The sequence below is a fragment of the Phasianus colchicus genome, chromosome 22, assembly GCF_987193195.1.
Source record: "Phasianus colchicus chromosome 22, bPhaCol1.hap1.1, whole genome shotgun sequence".
In the NCBI taxonomy this organism is placed as follows: Eukaryota; Metazoa; Chordata; class Aves; order Galliformes; family Phasianidae; genus Phasianus; species Phasianus colchicus.
In genome coordinates this window covers 2,350,450-2,375,878 of record NC_143457.1, presented here as the reverse complement: position 1 = coordinate 2,375,878, position 25,429 = coordinate 2,350,450, and the positions used below count along the sequence as shown (strand labels likewise).

At 42.6% G+C, this 25,429-nt stretch overlaps 3 protein-coding genes across 8 annotated transcripts in view; 2 read left to right on the top strand and 1 right to left on the bottom strand.

The window, feature by feature from the left end:
- Positions 1 to 25,429, top strand: part of DHRS3 (dehydrogenase/reductase 3) — a 164,186-nt gene that overhangs the window by 8,042 nt on the left and 130,715 nt on the right. The gene's annotated exons all lie outside the window — the stretch shown is intronic.
- LRRC38 (leucine rich repeat containing 38) overlaps positions 1 to 25,429 on the top strand; it is a 56,387-nt gene that overhangs the window by 10,008 nt on the left and 20,950 nt on the right. The window lies entirely within an intron of this gene.
- On the bottom strand, positions 712 to 15,285 carry PDPN (podoplanin). 3 transcript variants are annotated; one of them, XM_031613393.2, is made up of 6 exons: positions 14,961 to 15,285; positions 4,169 to 4,254; positions 3,551 to 3,683; positions 3,095 to 3,133; positions 2,384 to 2,495; positions 712 to 1,763 (listed from the first exon to the last, which is right to left on the bottom strand). In XM_031613393.2, exons 1-6 carry the CDS (start codon positions 15,028 to 15,030, stop codon positions 1,757 to 1,759), a joined length of 447 nt encoding a protein of 148 aa, XP_031469253.2. In that variant the 5' UTR covers positions 15,031 to 15,285; the 3' UTR covers positions 712 to 1,756. The 3 variants fall into 3 exon arrangements, with proteins under 3 accessions (XP_031469253.2, XP_089979248.1, XP_031469254.2); XM_090123122.1 differs by having other exon boundaries at positions 2,394 to 2,495; XM_031613394.2 differs by having other exon boundaries at positions 2,390 to 2,495; positions 14,961 to 15,284.

Below are 25,429 nucleotides of genomic sequence, written 5' to 3'. Positions count from 1 at the left end.
TTGCCTGCCTGGATGCATCTTGGGATGTGATGGGAACAATTTATTCAAGAGGAACTCATTCTTGTGGAGAACTTTACATTAGAATCTCCCTGGGTAAGGAACAAAATGACTGTTGCCAGTGTTACCTAGAGTAACATTGGCAGTTTGGAGGTGACTGCTGTTGCTGACAGCAAGCTACAAACCAAAACCATGTGTACATATACACCTGAGTTATGAGATTAAAGGAAAGTCTGAACTCAAATGTCAGGAAAGAGGGCTTTTTTTTTTTTTTTTTTTTTTTTTTTAAAGTAAATGAGACAGAAAAGCACCCATTTCTAGAAATCACAGCTTTTTGATCTCTAGATCCAAAAGAGTGTAATTTTTGGTGTAGACCAGTAGGAAGACAAAGTTTACTAAAGCTCAAGCAAGCAAGATCCAAGTGAAGGCTTTTCAGATGCAGTCAATATTTATGTTGCCCAATTGGGATATTTACAAATCTCTCATCTTAATTTTTCCCTACTTCTGTTGCTGTGTACAAACTTGGCAGTCATTGCAGACTCACGAGCATTAAGAACTGCACTAAAAGACCTCTCAATGATTTTTTTCTCAGGTTATTTTTGAAAAATAGAGAACAATTAGTCTGAAACATGGCATAATTTGCATTTTCTTTCCAAGGATCGGATAGATGGGAAGGTTCATGACACAAAGAAGAAACAGAAAAACACATGTAAATCTATGTAAATTGACTTGTTTAATACATGTCAGCCATATGAAATGTAAGATTTTTACACCAAACATTTGATGCTTTAGTTTAGAAAACACAATGCACTGCAGCCATTTGACATACACAGCTTTCACTCTGCGTGTTCAGATACTGCTGCACTTAATGTGCCATAGTAGAAAGCTGCAGAGTCCAAGGGTGCACTATATGTCACTAACATGCTCTGATTTAGTGTTTCATGCATGTGATCAAGCAGGCTATCCTGTTAGAAAAAGACAGTTATAAAGAAAAACGTGAATACATGAATCCAAAAGCCTTTGCACATCAGCTCTAAAGCGTGCTGAATAACTGGTTAAAGTGACCCATCAAAACTGGGTATTTTCCAAGCACCCTTTAATTCAGGATGTGTATTTCAATCCTTGTGTCTCTGCAACAAGAGAAGACAGGAAATTCTTGTTGCAAGTCAAATGCACAAGCTTTTAGTTGGTAGGTCAGTTCCAGCTGGACCTATTATACTTTGCCACATGATAATGTAAGTACTGAGCAGAAAATCAGTATCAATATCTGAAGCAATACCTCCTTTCTGATAAGAAATGTCCTACCTTACTAATTCAGTAGATGAACATGCCACAAGCACTTAACCAGCCAAAACACTTAAAAGATTTTGAAAAAAGAAATATATAATATGTGATGTAAAATAATCTTTGCCAGCAGCATTTAAAATGAAGCTAGCATACATTACCTGCACATCATATTTCAGATGTAAATGTCATTGCTACTGGAGCTTTCTCCTGTAGGATAATCTTTTTTGTTCCTCTAGGAAACTCCTGGTTAGCAAAAATCCTATGCAAATGTTCCATGCTCTGCAGTCTGTTTTAAAAAAAGAAAAGTCTTTGGGAGAGCTGTGTGGGATCCCCATAGATGTGGAACTTTTCCACTATATCTTCCATGGATCATCTTCTCACACTGATACAGGAATAGTCTTTAGTTCTTCTGAAGTAAGAAGCACTTGTGTGTACTGACATGAAATGGCATGGTTACTTGTTTCAACTCCTTTCAGGGCCTGTCAAACAAAACAAGAAAACATGACATCTCTCTATATTTCATCAATTTACCCAAATGTCATTATGTGATCTCTTTTTCTCTCCCTCCCCATCTTTCCTGTTACCTCTTTATTTTTCTTCCCAGCTCGTATTTTTGTTTCTCCTGCCCCTACTACTGGAAGTATTTATTTACTGCCTGCTGGTTAATGCTGAGGGAATTCTGTTAAAATGCAGCGTGGTTTTATAACTACTTTGGAGTCTGTAGAGCATTTTTAGATGGAGTGGCACCAACAACACTGCTCAGTACCAGCTTCCACAAACATCCAGAGGTAAAGATCACTTGGTAGTGCTTGCGTGTTATCCAGCTCTCCCAGAACTTGGTCCTCAAGTTCAGTATCCCTCATATCTGTAGGCTGAGCCAAAAGCCATGCATCTGATGAGTATTAGGGCACTATGCCTGCAGTGTCTGACAGATGTTTCCATTGTCTGAGAGGGGATTTGAAGGGCTCACAATGTTGGCAGCTCTTGTGGCAGGGGTTACGTTTGGCAAACTGAAAGTATTAGAAATTTCAGAGGCAATTCCTGTGACCTCACTTAGGGGATGCTGCTCTTTGAAAAGCCTAATTAGCAATTTACTTACGAGTACCTGCCTGACATCTTCCTTACAACAGCAATTATGATTCCAGCAAGGATTCCAACAGCTACTATGATTCCAACTATTATTCCAACGAGTGCAATTGTTTCCAGGCCACCTGAAAGAAGGAATTGGGTTTGTTGGCATGTTTTTCATGAAGAACATTGATAATGGAGACTAGTGATAGAACTGACAGATCTGTGCTGAATTTCTGGGAAGATTTCCTTCTGTGTTAGGAGCTCTCAGGTAAGCTTGGTAATTTCAGCAGCTCTGTGGGGTATTTTTGTTTGCTTGGATTTTTTTTAGCCTCTGCGCTAGATTGCAAACATGCTGAAGTCACCAAGCTGGTCTGTTCTTTGTACTGAGACCTGCAAAGCCATGCATACTGTGATTTGGTCTGTGTAGACTACAAGACCCCTCACAGCTCCGTTCCCTTCTCTGCACACACTCCAAGGCCTCCATGTCTGTATTGCAGTGAGGGACCCAACACTGCCCACAGCACAGAGGGATGATCACCTCCTGCTGCTGATACAAGCCAGGGAGCTGATGGCCTTTTGGCCACCTGGGCACACTGCTGGCTCCTGTTCAGCCAACACCCCCAGGTCCATTTCTCCATCCAGTCTTCCAGCAATGCCTGGGGTTGTTGTGGCCAAAGTGCAGGACCCAGCACTTGGTATCATCTGACACTTCAGTTCTCTCTTGTCTTTTGTTTAATACCTTTTTCAGTTTTCTCTGTCTGTTCCCCATTCAGTCCACCTGTAAAGTAAGAAAGAATAATTACTTGCATCCCAATTTACTGCACTATGTCCAAGGAAAACTTTTATTGACTGTTAACACAATGGTATGGAGCTGTGTAATAGGTAGTTTTTTGATAAGTAATGAGAAAGTGAAACGCTCAAGAGTGAATGCAAAGAGCTCTTTGAAACTATAGAAAGATAAGCTAATATCTAAAGGAATGACTGTTCCAATCTATAGCAGTGACATTTAAGTCATGTCCAATTATGTCGTTTTTCTTCATGGAAACTTATACAAGATCTGTTTAGTACAGTTCTCTAATTTTGGAATTGAATTTGTATTCAAGAGCTTCTTAGTTTTGGTACTTGAATTTTCCAGATGTTGTATTTAGTAAATAGATTGTGATATATTAAAATGGAAAATGGAAGATTTTTTTACCGTCAACAGTTTCAGTGTTAACTTCATAATACGTAGCGTTATTATTTTCATCAGGCACATCAAATGCACTTTCTGTGGTCATTAGTCTTCCAAACTGCAAGAGATTTGTTACACTCTGTAGTCTTGTGGGCAGCTAAAAGAGTTGGGGGAGAAAACAGAGGGGAAAGAAAACCTCAGTATGTCATTGTATGAAAGTAAGCATTTATAGTTCTTAATCTGTCAGCTGATTGCTCTTCCCCGCTATAAAGGCTTTGGTAGATCAGATGAATTCCCAGCAGGACTACAGAAGTGCAGGACAGGATGCAGAAGGTTGCAGACCTGTCTGATCTTTCTGGGTTTGTTGGTTTTTTGTTAGTTTGTCAGTATGGAGAGAGAGACGGAGCTAGAAGAGGCAAATGGCAACAAAGAGGCAGCACAGATGTACTGCCAGAAATGCTTTGAGCACTGTAACCTTCAACCTAATTGTTTGCAAAGCAAAAGCATTAGCACGCGGTCTTGCTTTTCAAACTCAGAGTTGTTCTCTGTAATTTATGATGGTTTAAAATCTAAGCAATGAGGCAAAAGCAGATTGTGAGATCTGGGTAATAGAAAGGAGCCTTTCCTTGGACTGGTACTCACCAGCGTCGGTAATTCCTCAAGCTCTGTGTCATTTCTGTCTTTGAAATCGATTGTTGCACTTTCTTCTCCTTCTAGAATGGCACTTGCTGAATAAAATTAAGAAAATTAGGTTGGATTTTTAGTTGGTAGTTACATGTTTTGGCTACTTCGACTTCTAAATTACGTTAAACGTGAGATATATATCTGCCTGCTTTGCACTTACGTTTAGAGTATTAGTTGGACTTTCTGCCTTCTCCTGTGGGTTAAAGAGCTTAAGCACACAGCTGCTGCAGTGTTTCAGTGCTGTGCAAGGACTGATCACTAAACATTTTCTCCAAGAGAAATGTTTCTTCAGTACGAGTCTTCCCCTCCATACAGGTGAATGCAACTACTCCATATTTCAAGTACTAGCTCAGTCTCAGCTACAACCTTCATGTTTAGGGCTGTCATTAATGTTTTTGGGTATAGCTAGAGTTCAGAAAGTATTACTACAGAAATCTATTGAGAGGCTTTTAAGTGTTGCAAAGCTGATTTGCCATAGCTTAAATTGGTTTTTTATGTCTCCTCTTTTTGTTCTAGACTTACATGTCATCTATGCTCACATTTGGCCCACACAACCAATTTCTCGTGTATATGGCCAGGTAGGAAAAATTAAGTAGAACAAGATAGAACACAAAAAATGTAAATATGTATGTGAAGATAACTGGCAATTACCGAGAAGACACTGAAAGCACACATATCATTTGATAAAGTTGCATGCTGACTCATGAGACTACAACCATGCACAGTGTGATGCCAGTGTGGTCTGATAGCTTTTGGGAGTTTGTAATTCACTGTGACTACAAAGCTCAGAAGTCAAGCTGCTTGCTTTGCTGCTCCCTGAGCATAAGACTTCTGCTAATTGCAGATAGCAGTGTGTGACTTTAAGCAGAGAGCAGACGTTGTCCTGATCAAAAACCATCAGGCATAGAACATGAAAACTCCTGGATAATTATTTCCTGGATGCAGATTTTGTGCCAGACTTTTCCTTCAGCAAATGGGGCAAAAGTTTATATAAACTCTTTCAAGCATAGTTTATCATTTCACACATTCAGCATAATTCTGAGTTACTGCAGGGATATTTTGCAATGGTAGCTGAAAGTGGAGTGGGGGAGAACTGCGTTCGTTCCCTTCAAGCAACAGAGAGATTTGCAGGAAGAGGTGTTGGAGAAAACCCTGGACAGGCAACACACATCATTTACCTGAGCTGTATGTAAGATAACCACTGTCAGGTGCTGATTAATTAAGAACAAAATATCAAATCCTTTCTTCCTTTGCAAGGTTGTTTATACAACAGCATTTGTAGAACAGGTTGCCCAGGGATGCTGTGGATGCATTCAAGGCCAGGCTGGATGTGGCTCTGGGCAGCCTGGGCTGCTGGTTGGCAACCCTGCACATAGCAGGGGGTTGGAACTGGATGAGCATTGTGGTCCTTTTCAACCAAGGCATTTTATTGTGTCAAAATGGAAGATGGTTAGAATTGCTTTGGATTTTCAGTACATAAATCTATTAGGAATTATTTTTCTTTAATTCAAGTTCCATTTGACCTTTATGCAATTTTCAACTGCCTTCTTTAAGTGAAAAATGGTATTTCAAATGAAAAAGCCCACATGTAATTTGAAATGATTTTTAAAAAGACATCAATATTTTAAAAGGAAACATTTCATGCAGAAGGTGAGTGATCAGATATCAAAAAAACCAAATTATTCTTCATTTCCATTTGCCACTGAATTGTACTGGAAACATACAGATATATCTCCTTCCTCCCAAAACTCATCTTTGAACAAAATTAGTGGTCATCCTTCTCTAGCAATGCAAGAACAAGAGCTGTGCCTTCTCCAAAGTACTAAATACTGATTTAAGCTTAGGTTTCTGGTTCCATATTTACCCCAGTAAACAACTTTAATTTACAAGCCCAAATACAGACACATTTTCTATTTAAGTTCCAAAAGGTGGGTGTGAAAATAGTACTTCAGATACTAACAGATGAAAATCATGAAGCCTAATACAGCCAGCTCAGTAGGCCAACCAGTCTCCCAAAAATGCACTTATAATTCACAGAAGGACCAGAACAGGGCAGGTAAAGCATTCTTTTAAGTTAGATGGTAAAAATAACGCTTTGATCATTTTTTAATCAAGTGAGCAGCCTTGTGATTTGTTTAGATCATAGATTCACAGAATGGCCTGGGTTGAAAAGGACCACAATGCTCATCCAGTTCCAACTCCCTGCTGTGTGCAGGGTCACCAACCAGCAGCCCAGGCTGCCCAGAGCCACATCCAGCCTGGCCTTGAATGCCTGCAGGGATGGGGCATCCACAGCCTCCTTGGGCAACCTGTTCCAGTGCCTCACCACCCTCTGGGTGAAAAACTTCCTCGTAAAATAAACAGCAGAAAGGGGTTTGTCTTCCAGGCATGTTCATTATCTCTTTAAAATATCAGGGTATTTTAAGACACAGTGCTATTCTATAATGCTTAGGTTTGGTTTATATGGCAAAACCTTTCCATTACAACACTGAGATTATGGCATGCGCGTGTTAAGCATAAAGAAATAAACTGCAGTACAGCTCAATAGCATGCATTGCATGGATCAGGTAGATTTGTAATCGTAGCCAGAACTGAAGAAATCCTTTATTCACCAAACAGCACAGACGGAGAAAACCAATTACCAGAGAAAAACCCCAGATGGAAAGCAAAGTATGTTTAATATGTTAAAAACAAGCAGCTTACTCAGGGAAGATAATTATACTCCTGGCATGGCAGCACCTTCCAGCCTTGAAGAATGACCTGACAGTGAAGGCAGGAAAGGAAATGGTATCACAGAGCAAAGGTGTGGAGAACTGGTGAGTGTCACAGACCATGGAAGTAATTATTTTTTTTGTGGTCAAGTTATCAAATATTCCTGGCAACCAGTGATACGTAGGGAATGTATTTTAGTGTGTTTCCATAGGTATGCAGTGACTGACAAAAGGAAATGGCCTGGATTGAGCTGACCTGATTTTAGGTTCTTCGTGAAGGTGTTTTAATAAGGATTGTTAGAGTGTTTTAATAAGGACCTTCTTTTATAGTCTGTAGAGGAAGGTAAATGCTTCCAGAAGGTACTTCAGCTCACCTGAGATTTGGATCATCCTCTGGGAGTGCTTTTCTTAACTGAAATGAGAATAATGAGGCTCCTGTATTAACTTCCTGAAGCTCTGAGGTTGACCTGATTTGTACAGATCTGTAGGGTTTGTCCCAGGCCACTCCACTCTGAATAACACTGTGCTAAAGCTGAGGTCCTGTTTGCTGGAGCATGGTCCCTGGGCTACATTTCCAGGTTTGTTTTCTGGACAGATGTGTTCTACACATTGCTGTGTAGTTACACACATTGCTGAACTGTCATCAGGAGACTCATTTGTTATTGGTATGTTGCATTTATAGGAAGGAATATTAGATATTAGGCAGCACAATTCAGAGAAAGCTGGGAATAAGCTCAAAGCCAGGCAGGTATCTGGAAACTGAAGAAGAGTAAACTGACAGCAGTGCCCATTTGTTTTTAACTGTGTGGCTTCTTGGATGCTGTAGCACCTACTGTTGACATCAAAGAATACTGTCAGTGGGATGTAAGCTCGTGTGTACTTTGGTCATTAGCTGGCTTCATGTAGTAAGAGCCATAGGGTCGAGTACTGGCTGTGTATATGATTTTACTGTGATCTTAAAGAAGGCTGTAAATAAAAAACATCACCTCACAGCACTGAGATAGCCTCCAAATAGTCCCGTGGCCTCTTCTGTTTGCAGCTATAGGTTGCTGTGGATGTGAATTAATCATTCCATCTCCTTCTGCCTACGTTCCAGCTGTGTGCATTTCAGTTCAAAGTCCCCAGCTGCTATCAGCCCTCAGCTTCTCACACCAGGAGAGAATCTGATGGCCTTAAAAGTTTAATACTGCTTCAAAAACATTGCGTGGTTAAGCATCCCATGACCCAGTTAGGGAAAGATGAGCTCACTTCTCATTGTTATTCATAAGGAGACGATTTACTAGAAAAACCTCTTAGGGTTGCTTTCAAATCACAGTGCTTGTGTTGGAAAGGAGAGTGAGTTGTAAAACTCTTGTCTATTAGAATTTCTTTCAGGTGTCTCCAAAAACAACAAAGATATTTTGAAGATGACAGATGTTGGAGGATCTCCTTTTTCTCAGCAGCCTGAACAAACCCAGATGTGAGTGGGCAAAGGCAGCTCAGAACCTTTACTTGGGCTTAGTCCTGAAGTAGGAAGCCCTCAGAATGGGTCATTTGGTCATTTCCATCTCTGCAGGGTAAAAATTGCAAATCTTAAAGGGTTCCCTCTCTTAAGAGCTGGTATTCAGAATCTTCTTCCTGAGCTACTGAGCGAGTGGTGTTTGAAGGACTGCATGTTTTGTGTCCAAAACCCAGGCCATTCTATGATTCTATGAGCCATCCTGCCTGGGCTACATTTGCCTCAGGATTTGTCCTGATGCAGAGCTCCTGCGTTCTCCTGACTCCATTTGACTGTGAGCCCATGGAATGTTTCCACAGTGCCAAATCCAGGCCCCAATAGTTTTGGACTTTTTCTGAAAATGAGTTTTGCTAAAATATGCTAGGTTATCTTTATTTGCCATTTGGATTTTGAGCCTTTGGACAGCTAAAATTTTCAGACAAAAAGGCAAGGAATAATTTCTTGAGAACTGCAGTTCTCATTTGTAGCTGTGGCTTCTGCAAGATTCGTGACACATTCAGTACCCTGAGAACTTTCTCTGGGCTTTTTGGGGCCATGGCACTGACAAGTATTGTTGGTGGTTTTTTTCTTATTTGATTCTGGAAGTTGCAGTTCTACACCATGCTATGATAAAGAGTGTCCTGCAGTGTGCTGAGTGCCTACACTGGGGTGTTCAGGAGTTGCATGCACTGTCTGATTGCTGAAGTATTCCTTGCTGTTCCTTATACAAACTTTGACAGGTTTTGCCGTATGAAATGAAGGAAGCTGGAGGACAGAACTACAGTGAAAGTATCTGCCAGTTGGAAACACTGCCATGATGCACAGGGAAGGATTCAGTTCAGCCTTATTTTGAGCACGACTGGCTTTGTTCATTTCTTCTGTGCAGCTCATGACAACGTTGTGCTGAATTTTCAGAAACATTTCCTTTGGTCACCACGCCCTGCTGCAGATGGTTTCTATTGCTGTGACTGCTTTAAGCCAGAGGAACAAAGCCAGGCTTTAAATTTAAAAGAAGCACTCGGCTATTTCTGAAATAAGTCCCACCTTCTGAATGCTACAATATTATATTGTACGCTGTCCATACATAGATACCCACAGGAAAGCAAAACAAAAATATACATATATATTTTAACTGGGGCAGATGTTGAGGAAAAACAGCTGCTCTTCAAGTGCTCATGGTATGTCTGTGACCCATAACCAAAGCTATGAAACAAAGCCACAGGAGGAAAAGGTGGTCACTGACAAAGCTTTTTCTATGATAAATGACACAACTGGCCACAGAGCTGTGGTTAGGGAAACACTATCTAACTCCATTGAGGGGTGTTTCTTTCTAAATTATCTTTGTAGAACTGAGACTTGGAAGGCTTGTGACTTTAAGAAGGCTGCTGTCAGTCCATCTGCTGTGTACACTGACCTCAGAGCTGCTACACCAGGAACCTGTCTAAACCACTTAATGATGATTTTTGCTGTCCTGTAACCAGAAGGTTGTCCTGCCACAGTCTTCTGGCAATTTTCTGGTTTCTGAGCAGGAAGGGTTTGGCTGGGGCAACAAGGTTGGAGGTATGAGCAAGTTTCTTTGGGATCTTTCTGCAAGTGGCACCTAAAACTGCAGTATTACAATGCCTCTTAGCAGTGCATGGCTGGAAGGGAACAAGTGTTGGAGCTGAGGCTCTCCTGCTTTAGGAAGGGGCTCCTGTTTTAGCAGAGGGGTTGGACTTGACAATCTTCAGTGGTTCCTTCCACACCCTATGGCTCTGTGATTCTGTGGCTTCAGGAGAGAAGTATAGAATTTTATGTTCTGGGTGAGCAAGTGTTACAGAACGTACAGCAGAAATCACACAAACTGTGTACAAATACAGGGATCTGAATACGGATGAAAGGAATTAAGATATGACTTCAGATACTGTAATAAAAGAATCTTCCCCTGAATCACTTCCTTCCAAAAACTATCCACTCACATCTGCCAGCTCAACACGGCTATTTCCTGCAGTGCTTTATCACAGCCTTCATTAAGGTGACTGACTCCTCAAATCTGTCAGCAGAACTGTTTGCACCATTATTTCCTAGCTCATTTCTTTGAGATACACACAGAGCTGGATGCTGCTTGGGCTTTCATTTTGCTCACAGTGGTTCTTGGCTATTTGCTGTATATTACACACAGCAAGAGAGATCCATTCAGATATGTTTAGTCTGGCATTCATACTAACTAATAACACACTAGATAATATTTGGATGGGTTTCATAGTCAAAGAAATGTTCTAATATGCATTTAGAATGAAGCGTGTCCTCTGTGGGCTTGTAGTGAGAGGAGAGGAGAGGAGAGGAGAGGAGAGGAGAGGAGAGGAGAGGAGAGGAGAGGAGAGGAGAGGAGAGGAGAGGAGAGGAGAGGAGAGGAGAGGAGAGGAGAGGAGAGGAGAGGAGAGGAGAGGAGAGGAGAGGAGAGGAGAGGAGAGGAGAGGAGAGGAGAGGAGAGGAGAGGAGAGGAGAGGAGAGGAGAGGAGAGGAGAGGAGAGGAGAGTCCTGCCTGAGGATACAATTTATGCTGGCAGTTGTGGTGTTTGTAAGCAGCAAATACAAAGATGCACAAGCATGAAGCAATGGGAAAGCAACATGAGAGGGTACACAGCATCACAGTTGGTTTCCTTCAAGTCTTTGGCAGTGCTTCTGAGACAGTGGGTTGGAAACAAATTGGTCATCATTTTTCTCAGTTTCCTTCAGAACTTCCCAGCGCCCCTGTATTCCCAGTCCCACATTTTGTTATGAAGCAGAGCAAGCTTTGTGCCAGGCAGCAGAATGAACTTTTCTGCTGCATGAATGCAGACTGAGGATATTGAGGGTGTGGTGTGTGCCCTCCTAGAGCCTGCCTGTCTGCAGCCTGGCAGTGGGACGCAGGGAGCGCTGGGACCTGGCAGCCCTTTGGCTTCCATCCTGTGGTCCCTGACCACATCCAGACAAAAAACAAACAAACCAACAAAACAAACGTGCCACTGAGGAAGGCTGTAAGTTAGGGCTGGGCTGGTTAGTTTTGTGGTGTTGCACGTATGGTTTGCCTGAAATGACACACGGAGGAAACACTGCATGCTTCTGTCAGAGACCAGCAGCGTGTACACGGTGGGCTAACCTTGCTTTACTATTTTTTGATTCTTAATGTTCTTCTATCTCTCTTTGCTTGTCAGCTGCTTATTTTTTGTGGATTTAGAAATACAGGATCTAAGGGAAATGCATGGATTCTGTGGAAAGTTAAGTTACGAGCGCTGAGAATCCAGCCTCTGTTTGCAGTTTTACTGTGCCACCTGAGTCAATGAAAGGCTCGCTTGTAAGCTTGTAAATATGACAGTTTCCTTTCTGTATAAAACTACACAGATTCAAAAACTTGCTCCTACCTTTTGAGAAATGGCTGGGCAGGCGTCCCAGTGAAGAGGAGAATGCAAATGCTATGTTCTCTGCTGGTCTTTTTAGCAAGATGCAGCAAAGCACACTCACTGCTTTTAGTCCCACTGTCTAGCATAGATCTGTTGAACGTTGGGGTTTGCATGAGGAGGCATTGCGTAGCATTGCCTCTTGTTAAGTCTGGGTGCACATACTGTTGATACAGCTCAAGTGACATGTAGGAACTTGTTAGCAATCATGTCCATTTTTGTGCATGTTATGTGACAGCCAATAGAGTAATCCCCTCACCCACGGTGATACTTGCACCATAGGGAAGGTTTCAAGTCAGGAGATGAGTTGCCTCTAAAGCCTACATTGGAATACTCATGTTTTTCATCATGTGATGAATGCCCTGCCCAGCAAGATGCTGGGCTAACTTCCATTTCAGTTGGACTGATCCCGTTAAGCTTTCCCTGAGGCTTTCATATGCTGACCAGGATCACAGAAGGACAAATGTATCTGCTAATCATTCAGCAGGAAATGGTTTAGTCTGAAAATGCATCAGGTTAGGTGGAGCGCTTGGGGCTGTCCTTGGGTGGTAAGTATGACAAAAGAGTTGGCTGTTTCAGACAGGATTGAAACCATGAATGGATTACACAAAGCATACACGAAAGTGTTTGTAAGTAGGCAACAATGTTACCAGGTTTTCTTTCTGAATTCTTCCTAATTACTGTCATCAATTTTATTTGGAAGCTCACATATAAATAAGGAAATTAATAACTTAGTTTTCTTCTTTTCCACATCAGTGTTGTATTCTGTCCTTTCACAGCTTAGTTCTGCACTGCTTTGTGACCCAGTTAAAACACTCAGTCCATTCTATTGGATATGAAGTTGCTGACTTGGAGTCCAAAAATTCCTCTTAACATTCCCTGGGTTGTTTTAACAGATATCATCATTCATTTTTAAGTTACCGATGTTAGATGTAACTCACTGTGCTTTGACCAAAGAGCACTGCAGTGCTTCCAGCATTTCCCAGACTCCTGTTTTTCCTAACGTGTTGTTCACAGGTTGGCTGATAGTGCAGTTACTGGCTCTGATAACAGCTGTCCTTCAGTCATGTTTCTGGCTCTGAAATTGTTCCTTTCTCTCTGGCTTTTGTAATGTTGCAGCAACTCAGAGATGGCAGATAGTACTGAAACTGCTCGAGCTGTGCATCACTATCTGGATGGGGAAAAGGATCTAAGGATTTAGATATGTGATCAGTGACAGAAACTTATTTAGCAATTTCAGGAGGAGCTTGGAACAAGTAATAATCCTTTGGAAGTTTACTCTCTGATCAGAAGAAACATGTTTTTTTGGACTCAGCCTCAATCCAGATACTGGAGTGCCCAAATACAGGAGTAGCTGCACACTTGTTTGTGACCTGGTCTGTGTTGAGGCATCAGAATCTGATGAGGAAACTTTGTCTTGAACCCTCAGGGCAAACTGCCTGCCTCAGTGATTCAGGTATCTGAATATACCCACTCCACCTCGTACATCTGCAAGCCAAAAAAAATTTTCCATCCTCACTGCTCACAGCAATTAGATTGCCAATGGTGATGCATCCATTCTAGGTTTGATCTAACTCAGAATTGTTGATGGTTATTGGCAAACAGCAGTGAAACAAATATTTGAGCCTTGCTTATTATACCTGGAGCCTGCTTTTGAATGTTATCCTGAATGATAGCCCCACTTGAAAAGTCATAAAACCTAGACAGCCTTAGGAACCCCAAAACCATGTTCTAGATCCATCTATGGAGTTCAGTGCAAATTATACTGGTAATAAAACTGAATAAAAATAGAATCTTCCATATGGGAAAGTTGAGAGAAAATGTACTTTCAAATTCCTCAAAAGCCTAAAGATAAAAGAGCATTTTTCCTGCAGTTCTGGTACACAAGAACCTGCCTAAGATCGTTCTATAAAGCGATGGTGCCTTCTTGTCTAATCTTTAATGGCTGTAAACTGTACTGTAAAGTATCTTTAATACTGGTGCTTTGGGAAGATAAGCTAGCTGGGACCCAGTGAAAATAATATTTAGGAGTTTACCTAATAGGGATTGCTTTTAGATTTTCTGTGCAGTTTTGAAGTGTAACTCTGAACTATGAGCCTTATACCCTCACGTACAGGACATCAGGAACTCCAGTTAAGTCACAAGCCAACACTGAAATGTACAGCATGTTGCTACAGCTGTTACTTCCAGTGGAATGATATGGATTGTCACCAGGCTAAAATCAGGCCGTATGTCTCAGGTAGGGTCCCAAAATCCAAGTGAGACAAGGAGTTGGAGAGAGATGACCTCTGAGGTCCCTTCCAACCCAAGCCATTCTATGATCCTAAGTCAACTGACGCTTTGGAAAAGTAGTGGGCTGAGTTTCAGGTTGCTGTTTTCAGAGAACTGGTACTTGCAACACAGAATGCCCGTGTTCTGCAGCAGAGGTTGCTGGATTTCACCCCTACAGGCACTGCTGCCATCACTGTGCACAGGCTGAGCACGTTGCCTCATGGCCAACTCATTCACATCACTCACATACTACACAGAATAAATATGAATGTGAAGTTCCTGGAATAAAGTGCTTTTCAGGGCAATTCTGATTACTGTCCGTAAATCACTCTGTTAGAAAGACTTCTAATTTATCTTTCTTGTCAAATTCAAAAGAAATAGTTCACCAGACAAACTTTTCCAGAGGAGGCATGTCATATTTTCAAACCTGCCTCAGGTAATAATTCTTCCTCTTTAGTTTCCCTCATGTGCACACATTGCTTATGGCTAAGGGAGTATTAACCTCCAAGTGCAGAAGTTAAACTCTTGCATTGAAAGGTTTAGTAGTGACATTCACAGCAGAAAACGTCACCACCTAAATGCTGGTTACAACTTTTTGCCTGCAGTCTTGCATGTGGTGAAACCAAAGGCACTTCCAGGAGTGCCGATTAACATTCCAGTGCTGCTCCCTTTGCTCAGATGCACAGAAAGTCCTTTCCAACAGCACATAACTCAGCACAAAACTTTTGCTGTCTCTTTCCTGATACAACCATAGCAACTGCTGAGTGGTAGCTTTACGGAAGAGCTTTATAGACAGGACAGAGATCTGAGTAAACGCACAAACTGCTCATTTAAAAGATCTGCAAATACTTTGAATTTAAGATTTTTCTTACCTTCTTCAGCAAGTGCTATGAGGGGCACGCTCCCTAGAATGAAGATGAAGAATGGAACTTTAATAAACATCTTTTTTCCGCTTAGAGAAGAGCTTTCCAATGCTGAGACCAGACGGATTCAGACTCTGATAGATTTTTTAGAGTCAAGCAAGAATTGAGATCATGAAAAGAAATCACTGCAGAAACGACTTTGGTATTCCAAATATTCCCTTAGCTGCTGTTGCTGAAGGGGAGAGGTTTGCACAGATGATAACTATACAGCTAAAGCAAAGTATCTGAGTGGTGTCAGCATTTTTTTGTTTAGCAGGGGGGTGGGAGCATGCCTAAGGTGGTCTCAAAAAGAAGAGCCAGGCCCGCCCTCTGCGCTCTGTTTGGGCAGTGCTGAAGTTATGATCTCAGCCCAGGTTTAAAGTTACAGGAGCTGTTGTGGCTTTCAGAAGACTTTTATTTAGCAAAGGGGGAAAGAGGATTCAGGCAGAGAGAAGCGTTCAGGGAGTTCCCTCCCTTCTGCAAACTGTCCCTAAAAATATTGAAGGAACAACACTAAGGACATTTGTCCTGTTATTTCCAGCTGTGAACTGATGGGTTTTTATTTCAAAGCGAGACCCCGTGTTTATCTGAGTATGTGTGGTAATGAATGTGCTTTTAGGGATACTGAAATAGTTCTAGGACAGGGTATTTATTTAATTCTGTAGTAAATACTGTCTGACTGCTTCTGCACGTCTAAGTGTCTTTCAGCCTGTGTCCTCAAGTGACGTGCTGGCTGGGCTCTAGCATTTATCTTTGACCATGGGCTTCCAAGCCTCAGTGCAGCTTTCATATGTGAGAGATAGAGGATTTTTCCTTCTTGTGTGCAACTCTAAGTAGTACAGCTGTACAGTTTTCAGTTTGGTTCTAGTTACTCCTGTATACATTTCTGTGCATCAGCATCAAGTGTCTGCAAGAGTAGATCAGCACCAAAAATGTATGCAACATGCTAAACTTTATGCTCTCATATAGATGAGGATTTTTACACAGGTGGGGGTGAAGCAGGGCTCTCGGAGCAATGATTAATCTGAGTCCTTTTCTGAATTTTGGGCAAGTAATGAACTACTAATTCAGAGGGTTGTCACCAGCAGCACGGTCTGGTTGGAATCCTGAGACTATCTGTGCTCCCCAGGGATTGATGCTGGGTTTGGTTTTGTTCAACACCCTGGATGGTGGGATAGAGTCTAACGTCAGTAAGTTTGCCCCAGGATGGACTGGCAAACTGAAAGGCTGTGCTGCCATTCAACGAGACCTGGTGAGTTGGGCAGGGAGGAACCTGATGAGCTTTAACAAGAGCAAGTGTAGAACCTTGCACCTGAGGAGGAATAACTGTATGTACCATTACACGGTTAGGGCATGACCTGTGGAGAAGGAACTGGGGGTCCTGGTGGAACACGGGTTGGCCATGAATGTGCCAGCAGTGTGCCTGGTTGCCAAGAAAGCCAATGGGATCCTGAGGTGCATTAAAAAGGTTGTGGCCAACAGGGAGAGGAAGGTGATTCTCTGCCTCTACTCTGCCCTGGTGAGGCCACATTTAGGCTGCTGTGTCCAGTTCTGGGCTCCCTAGTTCCATAAAGACAGGGATGTCCTAAAAGGAGTCCAATGGAGGGCTGCAAAGATAGTGAAGGGCCTGCTGGAGCATCTCCTGTTTGAGGAAAGGCTGAGTAAACTATTCAGCCTGGGGAAAAGAAGACCGAGAGGGAATCTGATAAATGTTTATAAAATCTAAAGGGAGGCGGGAGGTAAATGGATGAGGCCAGGCTCTTCTTGGTGGTGCATAGCAATAGGACAAGAAATAATGACCTCGACATAGGAAGTTCTGAACTGACAGTAAGGATGATGGAGCACTGGAACAGGTTGTGCAGAGAAGTGGTGGAGTCTCCTAGGGAGATATTCCAGACCCATTGGGACACCTACCTTTGTGCCACCTGTTGTAGGGAAGTACTTTAGGAGGGGGTTGGACTTGATGATCTCTTGGGGTCCATCTGAACCACTGTGATTCTGAAACTCACATCTATTTAGGGACCTCTTGAGTTTTAATCAGCATTCACATGTGAGCTATCTTTACCAGTGTGAGTGGAGGTGGTGAGACCAAGTGGTTTCTGTTGCTCTTTTGCCCCCTGTTTTTGTACTGTGGAGTCCTGCAGTGCTAACACCAGGTTCTGAGACACAACAGCTGAGATATAGATGTTTCCCTTCTACTGACAGTGGTGGAGGAGGTTTTAACTTGGAGAGGTAAAAAAACAAAAGAACCACATGGCAGGGTTGTTTTTCTCAGTGGATGTGAGTCAGAGCTCTCATTAAGACCCCACAACACTTTGTTACAAAGGAGGAAAGCAAGTCTAAACATAAGCAACTGGTACAGTCAAGCCAAAAGGACTGCAGATGGGAATTGCAGCACCTTCCATAGGGTTTTTCTTTTGTAACTGTTTAAAAATGAAAGGTGCCATGGGAATTTCTTGTAGGTAAATTAATAGTGCCACAACTGTTCTTGGTATCAAAGTTCACTAGGAGACTAGGGTGAAAACAAGAAGTGCTAATGCAGAGGCAGTGGGTGATATTGGCTTACAGTGTTCGAAAACATTGGAGCAAATACTCTCGAATACTAAATAGCAGCATGTCTTGAATCTTAATCTGGGATTAATTACTTTTGGATAATGTTGCTTGGGATGTTGTAAAGATTGTTCACTGGGGAAATGCTGCTTCTGTGAAACTGAGATTTTCTAGGGGAGGATGTCAGTTCTAAGGAAAATTATTTCTCAATTGGAACAAATAGTTCTTTATGAGAATGGAATGCTTAAATTTCTGTACATATTTTCAGATAGGCTATGAAAGACAAACTGGAACCAGTGACTGCTCTTCATGTTTACTTCAAGTTCCCAGGAACAGAAAAGTGGATCTGTTTAGATCTTCATCTCTTCTTCCTCAAACATGCTCTGAGGACTTTTCATTTTTATGGTCATTCCTATAAACAAATCCCTTGGGTTTATGAGTAGGCCTTCCTAAAGAAGGAGAAGCTATTTGCTGAATTAAACAATTTCTTTGCACAGCATTCTGAGCATAGAGGTGGAGCTTTTGGGCTTTCAGGAACTGGACTTCCATTTCCAGTTGCTAGAAGCAACTTTTGAACGTTTTCATTGTTCAGAGCAGTGAGGAATAGTTTCTCTCATGCCCTGCTCTTTTCTATTCCAGCCCACTCCTCAAAAATATTTATCAAATAGGTACAAAAAAGGGAAAGAAGCTTGCCTGCAGTTACAGTACATTAGTGGAAAAGCTCAGGATGCATTGTTCCAGCTGTTTCAGGATGAAGCAGTTCCTTCTGCCTGCCTTCTGCTGAGAGCTGCACGTTGCTGAATAAAGACATTGAGGTCCAGAGCCATTGCTGAACACCTGGTGAGAAAGAAACACAAATTCTTTGAGAAAGACCAATGTACCTTTAGGGAGGTGTGGAACTAGGGAGAGAGGGGAGCAGATTTCCCCTGAACTGCAACAAATTAGGGTTTGTTGATAGAACTGTAGCTCACAGTCTTCTGTGAAGCCAATGGATTTTGTGAAAATAGAGGAATTATACTAAGGTTCTGATTGAATAATCTAATATTTCCTCTAATGCAGCAGTTGTGCTTTGCTTTGCAATAGAAGATAGGCACAACTTTTTCTGTTGGTATGTATTGGACTCAGGAGCTGGACTCAATCCGTGTGAGTTCCTTCCAACGTGGGATATTCTCTGACTCTATGACTGGTTGCAGATGTACACATTTATTCAGATGCTATAAGAAAAAAGTTTAGGCCTACAGAGGGATGTTGCAATTTGGTCTTTTTGTACAGGAGCATCACAATGATTCCTGTGCAGTCTTCCCATGAATCTTCACCCAGAGGGTGGTGAGGCACTGGAACAGGTTGCCCAAGGAGGCTGTGGATGCCCCATCCCTGCAGGCATTCAAGGCCAGGCTGGATGTGGCTCTGGGCAGCCTGGGCTGCTGGTTGGAGACCCTGCACATAGCAGGGGGTTGGAACTGGATGAGCATTGTGGGCCTTTTCAACCCAGGCCATTCTATGATTCTATGAATCTTTCTAAGAGGAGAATGTGCATGGGTCGCTGAGTTTTGATTGTTGTTGCTGTGTTTTTTTATTGCAAGGCTGCTCTGCATGTCTTTAATCACAGCAGTTTAAGGGAGGAGGTGGAAATGGCTTGAAGTCCAAGCAGCCTTTTTACTTTCATTTCGGCATCTGTTCTTCCTGTCTGACCCTATCAGTCGGTCCTGCAGCCCTGTGAGCAGCTCAGGCTGCCTCTGCTCTGGCAAGGGTGGAATCATGAGACACAGCTGGAGGAGGAGGAAGCAGTGCCTGCATCCTGCAGAGCATTCTGTCTCAGTGGCAGAACTGAGCTGGCTTTCCTCTGAGTCAGACGTGTCACTCTGTGCCCCCAGAATGCTGAAGTTGAGCACTGAAGGTCGTCTCCCCACTGTTGTAGCCAGATTTCACTCTTTATTTCTACCTCCAGAATAATTTTTTGTGTGTGTGGAAGCTGCTCGTGGCAGTGATATTTGCAAAGAGTAAATCCGTTACGTAAATGATACAGGAACTGAGGGGGGTCATTGTGTAACTTGTTGTAGGGTTTCGTTGCAGTAAAGCCAAGTTGCTGTGTTAAAAGCAATGGAAAACTGGAGCTCTTAGTGGGTCTCTTCTTTCAATATCAGAACATTTCCTTAGACTAAATCAGGGGCTGCTGTACTTCAGTAGCTGCTGAAGGGGTGGGTTTGGCTGCACTGAGAAAATGGGAAACGACTTGAAAATTAATGATTCTTAGAGAAAACAGCTTTTATGTTAAACATTGCACAGCCCATAGCTGCCCCTGGGTACAGGAGAAGGAAATTCAGCAATGGAAAGAGAAGGCATCTTCCAGTGAGGGTGGCATCTTGTGAAAGGATGGGGAAAGAAAATACGGGTTTACTTTCTTTGTACTGCAGGTCTTTTTCATCAGATAAATTTTGTGTGTGTGTTTATAGACTGCAGTCATCTATCAAATGCACGTGCTGATATTAAGATCTACATATTAGACTTTAAACTGAGAGCATGCTTGGCTGTGTTCCCATCTGACAGAAGTACTTGCAGTGAAATCAAGATTGATAGCAGGCTTCTGCAGGAGTACGAAGGCTTGCTGTTTGAAATGTCTTTCTCTTATTGATGTCCATCAAATATCTTCATTGAATTATATAGCCTTTAAACAGCCACTCTTTAGTGCTGGCTTTTGGGTTTGAGTCTCTGTACATCTAGTTTCTCATGTCTGAAAATGTATCTGGCATGTGAGATGCCATCCAGAAGTTTTCCATCAAGCAGCTGCCAGGGAATGGGAGCACTGGAAGATGCTGTTCCTTCCCTGTCTGTGCTCCTGCCTGTAGAACATTCTGTGCACAGATGGGAGCACCTCTGTTGGATGTGAAGAGAGGTTCTTGACTCGCAATCTTGGCACAAACAGTGTGTGAAGTGGGAGATCTTGAGCTAGAATAAGTGATATTTATGTGAGTCCTGGAGACGGGGCTAGATTTTCAGCTGTACAACTCGACAGAGCAGCACAGCAGTCGATATATACGAGTTTTCACAAATGCTGCAGGCTGTGGGGCACAGAGGCAAGCTGAAGTGTTTTATGATGTGTTAAACAGGCACTTCGAGCCAGTGCCTCTGGCAGTGCAGTTGTCACAGTGCAGAGAGCAGCTCTGAAGCAGCAGCTCCCAGCATAGCCAGGGAATGGAGGCAGGCTGAACCAGTTATTGGAGGCTCGAAATGAAATGTATTTAAGGGATAAAAGATGTAAGTGTGTGCACCTGCAGTGCTTTTGTTTTAGGTCTGTGGCCGAGCTGCTTTTCTCTCTCTTGTCACTTCCATCACTCCAGAAAGGACTGAGCAAAGTGCTGGGAGCACAAAGGGGTAAGAAGGATGTCCATGCAGCTCTGTGTAACAGCACGGTGATATATGTGATGTCAGCACTCCTCTAGGATGTTTCAGTGTCTGTGGTTGGATGGTTTGATATTGGTGTGGCTTCATTTCCTCCTTTTATCAGTTCAGAATTGTTTTTCATTCATACTGTAAAGATTTTCATAAGATTCTGATGAATTTGGGCCTCGGAGCACAAAGGCGTGGATCGATATCTTTTGGGGACTGAATAATGCCAGCTGTTGTCTCTACGTGACATACAACAGTGTGACTCAGAGTTAAATATGGGATGCCCACTCTTTACTACTTTTAAACCTGTGGATGACCACCATGTATTTAACAAAAAATTATAAGGTTGCTGTAGGTTTTCTTAGGTCAGGAGCGTTCTTTTTAACTAGAACAGTTAAATAAGGAAAGCAACACAGCAATGGAGCCAAGAGAACTTTCTCAGCCTCATAGGTTTTTTTCTAGGGAATGGTTCTGCATGAGTTTTTCTTCATGCTTCCAAAGCCTTTCCCAGTTTTTACAGTGAAATTATATGGGTAAAGCAAACAGCTGTCATTAGAGATTTACATGTCTTCACATTTTTAAATGGGTTGTGTTTGAGTGCTGCAAACACACCAAGAAATGTCGTGATCTGTACGTGGTGAGCGGGCACCTGCCTGGGTTGGCAGGGTGGACAGGGACCCAAACAGCACATGGGGCAGCCTGCTTTTCCTGGAGATGGGTAAATGGCTCTTTGAATGAGTGTGTGGAAGAAATCCTTGCAGAAGAAATGAAATGAACGTGGATGAATACATGAGATATACTCCCCCCGTTAAGGTCCATGGCAAGATTCCTGTTTCAACTGTGTTTTTAGGGAGGTATTCCTTATGAAGGAAAGGAGTTTCTTTTTGTGTATCAATTCCCAAGTATAAGCAGCATCAAGAAGGAAGTGGAAAGATGAAAAAAGCTTATGGAAGGATAATAGCTTCATATAAGGTGGGGGTAGGTGATCCTGGTGAATATGGGGAGGGAGAATGTGGAGATGTTCCTGGCCATCTCCTAATTGGGAGCGATTTTCTAATAGCATTTATGGTTAAATGGGCAGAACGTCCATCTACACGGCACTCTGCAGCCAGCAGAGGGAGCAGGATGTTTGCTGATGGGTTTAGTTGAAGCTGCAGGGCTGGATTTCACCATTCCCCAGCACCTGCAGGAAGCCGAGCAGACTGCTGTGCTGCAGACAGGTCAGGTCTGGGGCTGCAGTGGCTCTGCCATGTCTTTCCCACCCTGGCCACATGTTCAGGTGGCTATGAAAGCACATGCCTCATGGAGGATTATCATAGAATCACAGAATGGCCCAGGTTGAAAGGGACCTCAAGGATTATGAAGTTCCAAGCCTCCTGCCACAGGCAGGGCCACCAACCTCCACATTTAATACTAGACCAGGCTGCCCAGGGCCCCATCCAGCCTGGCCTTGAACACCTCCAGGGATGGACGGGGCATCCACAGCCTCTCTGGGCAGCTGTTCCAGCACCTCACCACTCTCATAGCAAAGAACTTCGCCCTGACACCCAACCTCAATCTTCCCTCCCTCAACTTCAAACCATTTCCCCTTGTCCTGCTGTTATCTACCCTTTCAAAGAGTTGATTCCCCTCCTCTTTGTAGGCTCCCTTTAGGTACTGGAAGGCTGCAGTGAGGTCACCCTGCAGCTGCCTTTTCTCCAGGCTGAATAAGCCCAGTTCCCTCAGCCTGTCTTCATAGGGGAGGTGCTCCAGTCCCCTGATCATCTTTGTGGCCCTCCTCTGGACCCTCTCCAACAGTTCCCCAACAGTCTTTCTTGTACTGGGGGCTCCAGACCTGGATGCAGTGCTGCAAATGGGGCCTCACAAGAGCAGAGTAGAGATGGACAATCAGCTCCCTGTCCCTGCTGGCCACCCCTCTTTTGATGGAGCCCAGGATCCCATTTGCTTTCCGAGCTACAGGAGCACACTGCTGGCTCATGTTAAGTTTTTCATCCATCAGGACCCCTAGGTCCTTTTCTGCAGACTGCTCTCAAGGACTGCTCCTTCCAGTCTGTATAAATGCCTGGGATTCCTCCGGCCCAAGTGCCAAACCTTGCACATGGCTGTGTTGAACTTCATTAGGTTCACCTGGGCCCACCTTTCAAGCCTGTTGAGGTCCCTCTGAATGGCATCCCTTCCTTCCACCGTGTCAACCACACCACTCAGCTTGGTGTCAACAGCAAACCTGCTGAGGGTGCACTCGATTCCGTCGTCAGTGTCATTGATAAAGATGTTAAAGAGCACTCTGGTGGATGTAGACATCTTTCAGCAACAAAAACCATTGGTTTTCTTGCAGTGACGCCAGCTCCTGGCAACCAAATTCAATAGACAGCAATGTGAGAAGTTTTCAGGGGCAAAACATGCGTCAAATGAATGCAAAAGTAAGTGCTGAAATCATGAGAGGGTCAGGGAAATAATGAGTGCCTCAGCTGTTTTGCAAAATCTGGATTCTTTCACTCTATTCCACTGACATGGTTGAGTATTATACTGTAATCTCTTGAAATGAAATACAGTGCTGCTGAATTTGATAAAGAATTGATCTCAGCTAGAATGAATGCTCCATCTAGTAGAAATAGCAGACTGATAGTACTGCTTCAAACACTTCTGCCAAGTGTCAACAACATTCATTCATTTTATTTCTTCTGGAAAAGAATCCATTATTTTAATAGTAAGGGAAGAAAGAAGAACAAAGTATGCAAGAAAAAAAAAATCGAATGAATATCCATCATACTAAAACATTGACAGGATTCAGGCTTGGTTATTCTTTGAGCTACATCATAAATCACTTATGTTTGGATAAAGTGAAATGACGACTGGAGAATGAGAGGGGTGGAGTCCCATCCTGTGTGGAGGGTGGACCTAAAGGGGTGCAATTTCCCTGGAATTAATGAACAAAGACCTTATATTTGCATTACTCAAGCCATTGCATGTGATGACTTCTTGTGATACTACTTTATCTGCAGTAACTCAAGGGAGAGAAGGGAAAGCAGTTCAAATGTGGGATTTTCCTGTCGTCTGGGTAAGTTTATTTGTGCTTTAAATTAGGAAAAGTTTTATGCTTTGCTCTGTATTTGCAAGACCTGCCTTGCATAAACTAATTCTAGGAGACAAAGGAGAATGGGTTAGTTGCTCTCCTGGAGGCCTGCTCATCACCTGCATGGCCCCATCTCACCTACACGTGTCTTCAGATCAAGGCTCCGTTGTACTCTTAAATATCAATATTTCAAAGACCTTTTTAAGTGGAGGTGCTGACACCTTGTGAGATGAATGTCAGATAACTGCAAGGGTCCATTTTGTTGGTTTTAGTCCAGTGTGAAGCAGTAGAGAAGCTGAAGCTCTGGGTGCTGTAGTGATTACCTGTAGGTCGGGAACGTAAACAAGAATTGCACATTTTTCCTTCAGTGCCAACACTAATCTATAAATGACTTCATTCACTATTAGTAGTATTAGTAGTATTAGTAGTGAATGAAGATTTTTTTCTTTCTCAGTGTCAATCTCTTCTTGGTTTCACTGAACAATAGGATCATGATTCAAATATTTATAGGAATAGGCAACACAAAGAATATTAACAATTTTAATTTTCTATAAGCAGTAGTGATAACACAACATCTTTCATAGGAGAGAAATGGGTTTGTTTGGGTTCATTCTGATGAAAAGAAAGGTCCCCTTTTGGGACAAAGTGGTTTTAAACGTAGTGCTTCTCCCACCAGCATAGAAACCTGTCATTGTTAGCAAGCCCAAACGTTTTTCCCTTACATTTTCTTGGTGGATGACTTTTAAGGAGGATGGCACAGCTGATACATCGATGCCTTGGCACATATTCCATATTTCTGTGTGCACTGCACTCACATGAATGCTTTAACACTGACATAGAGCACTATTTCTGGTAGCTTTGAATATTGGCATTGATGATGTACCTACTGAGAAGTTACCTTCAAACCATCTTCCTCTTCTCAACGTAATGGAACCTTGGTCATGGAAGAACAGGAAGCTAGATTTCTGTTGGCAGGAAAAGCAAATAAAGTTCTTGCAGAGTGCAACCTGCATTGGAAGAAGCCACATGGATAAATTTGGCAAATTTTCCTTGTATGCTTAGATAAGGTAATTCACACCATATGTTTTAGGAGATGACTTTTTGGGTAACTCAGAAGATACCACCACCTACTAAAAACGTTGTATTAAAAATGTAAGAACTAACAAGTGAAATGCTTTATTGGACACTTTTGGCTTCTCTATTTCTAGTCTGCAGCCAGTCCATTTCCCCTAAGAATATCTTCTTGCTTACAGCACAGCCTGAGTGAATGGAGAGAATAGAACATTCCACGTGTGACCACGTGTGCAGTATTTTTACCATTTCCATCTTCTGTGCCATTAACTTCCTGAAAAATTTACCAGAGCCTGAAGCAAATACACTTTTTCTTTCAGGTTCCATTGAGCTCTGGGATTTAAGAGACATCACTTAT

Bases quoted from the DNA above. Each gene is read 5' to 3' on its own strand.
- PDPN (XM_031613393.2), bottom strand. From the start codon at position 15,030: ATGTTTATTAAAGTTCCATTCTTCATCTTCATTCTAGGGAGCGTGCCC. The intron at 4,255-14,960 runs GTAAGAAAAATC...AATTTTATTCAG, and splicing joins CATAGCACTTGCTGAAGAAG to CAAGTGCCATTCTAGAAGGA. The intron at 3,134-3,550 runs GTAAAAAAATCT...CTTACTTTACAG, and splicing joins TAACACTGAAACTGTTGACG to GTGGACTGAATGGGGAACAG.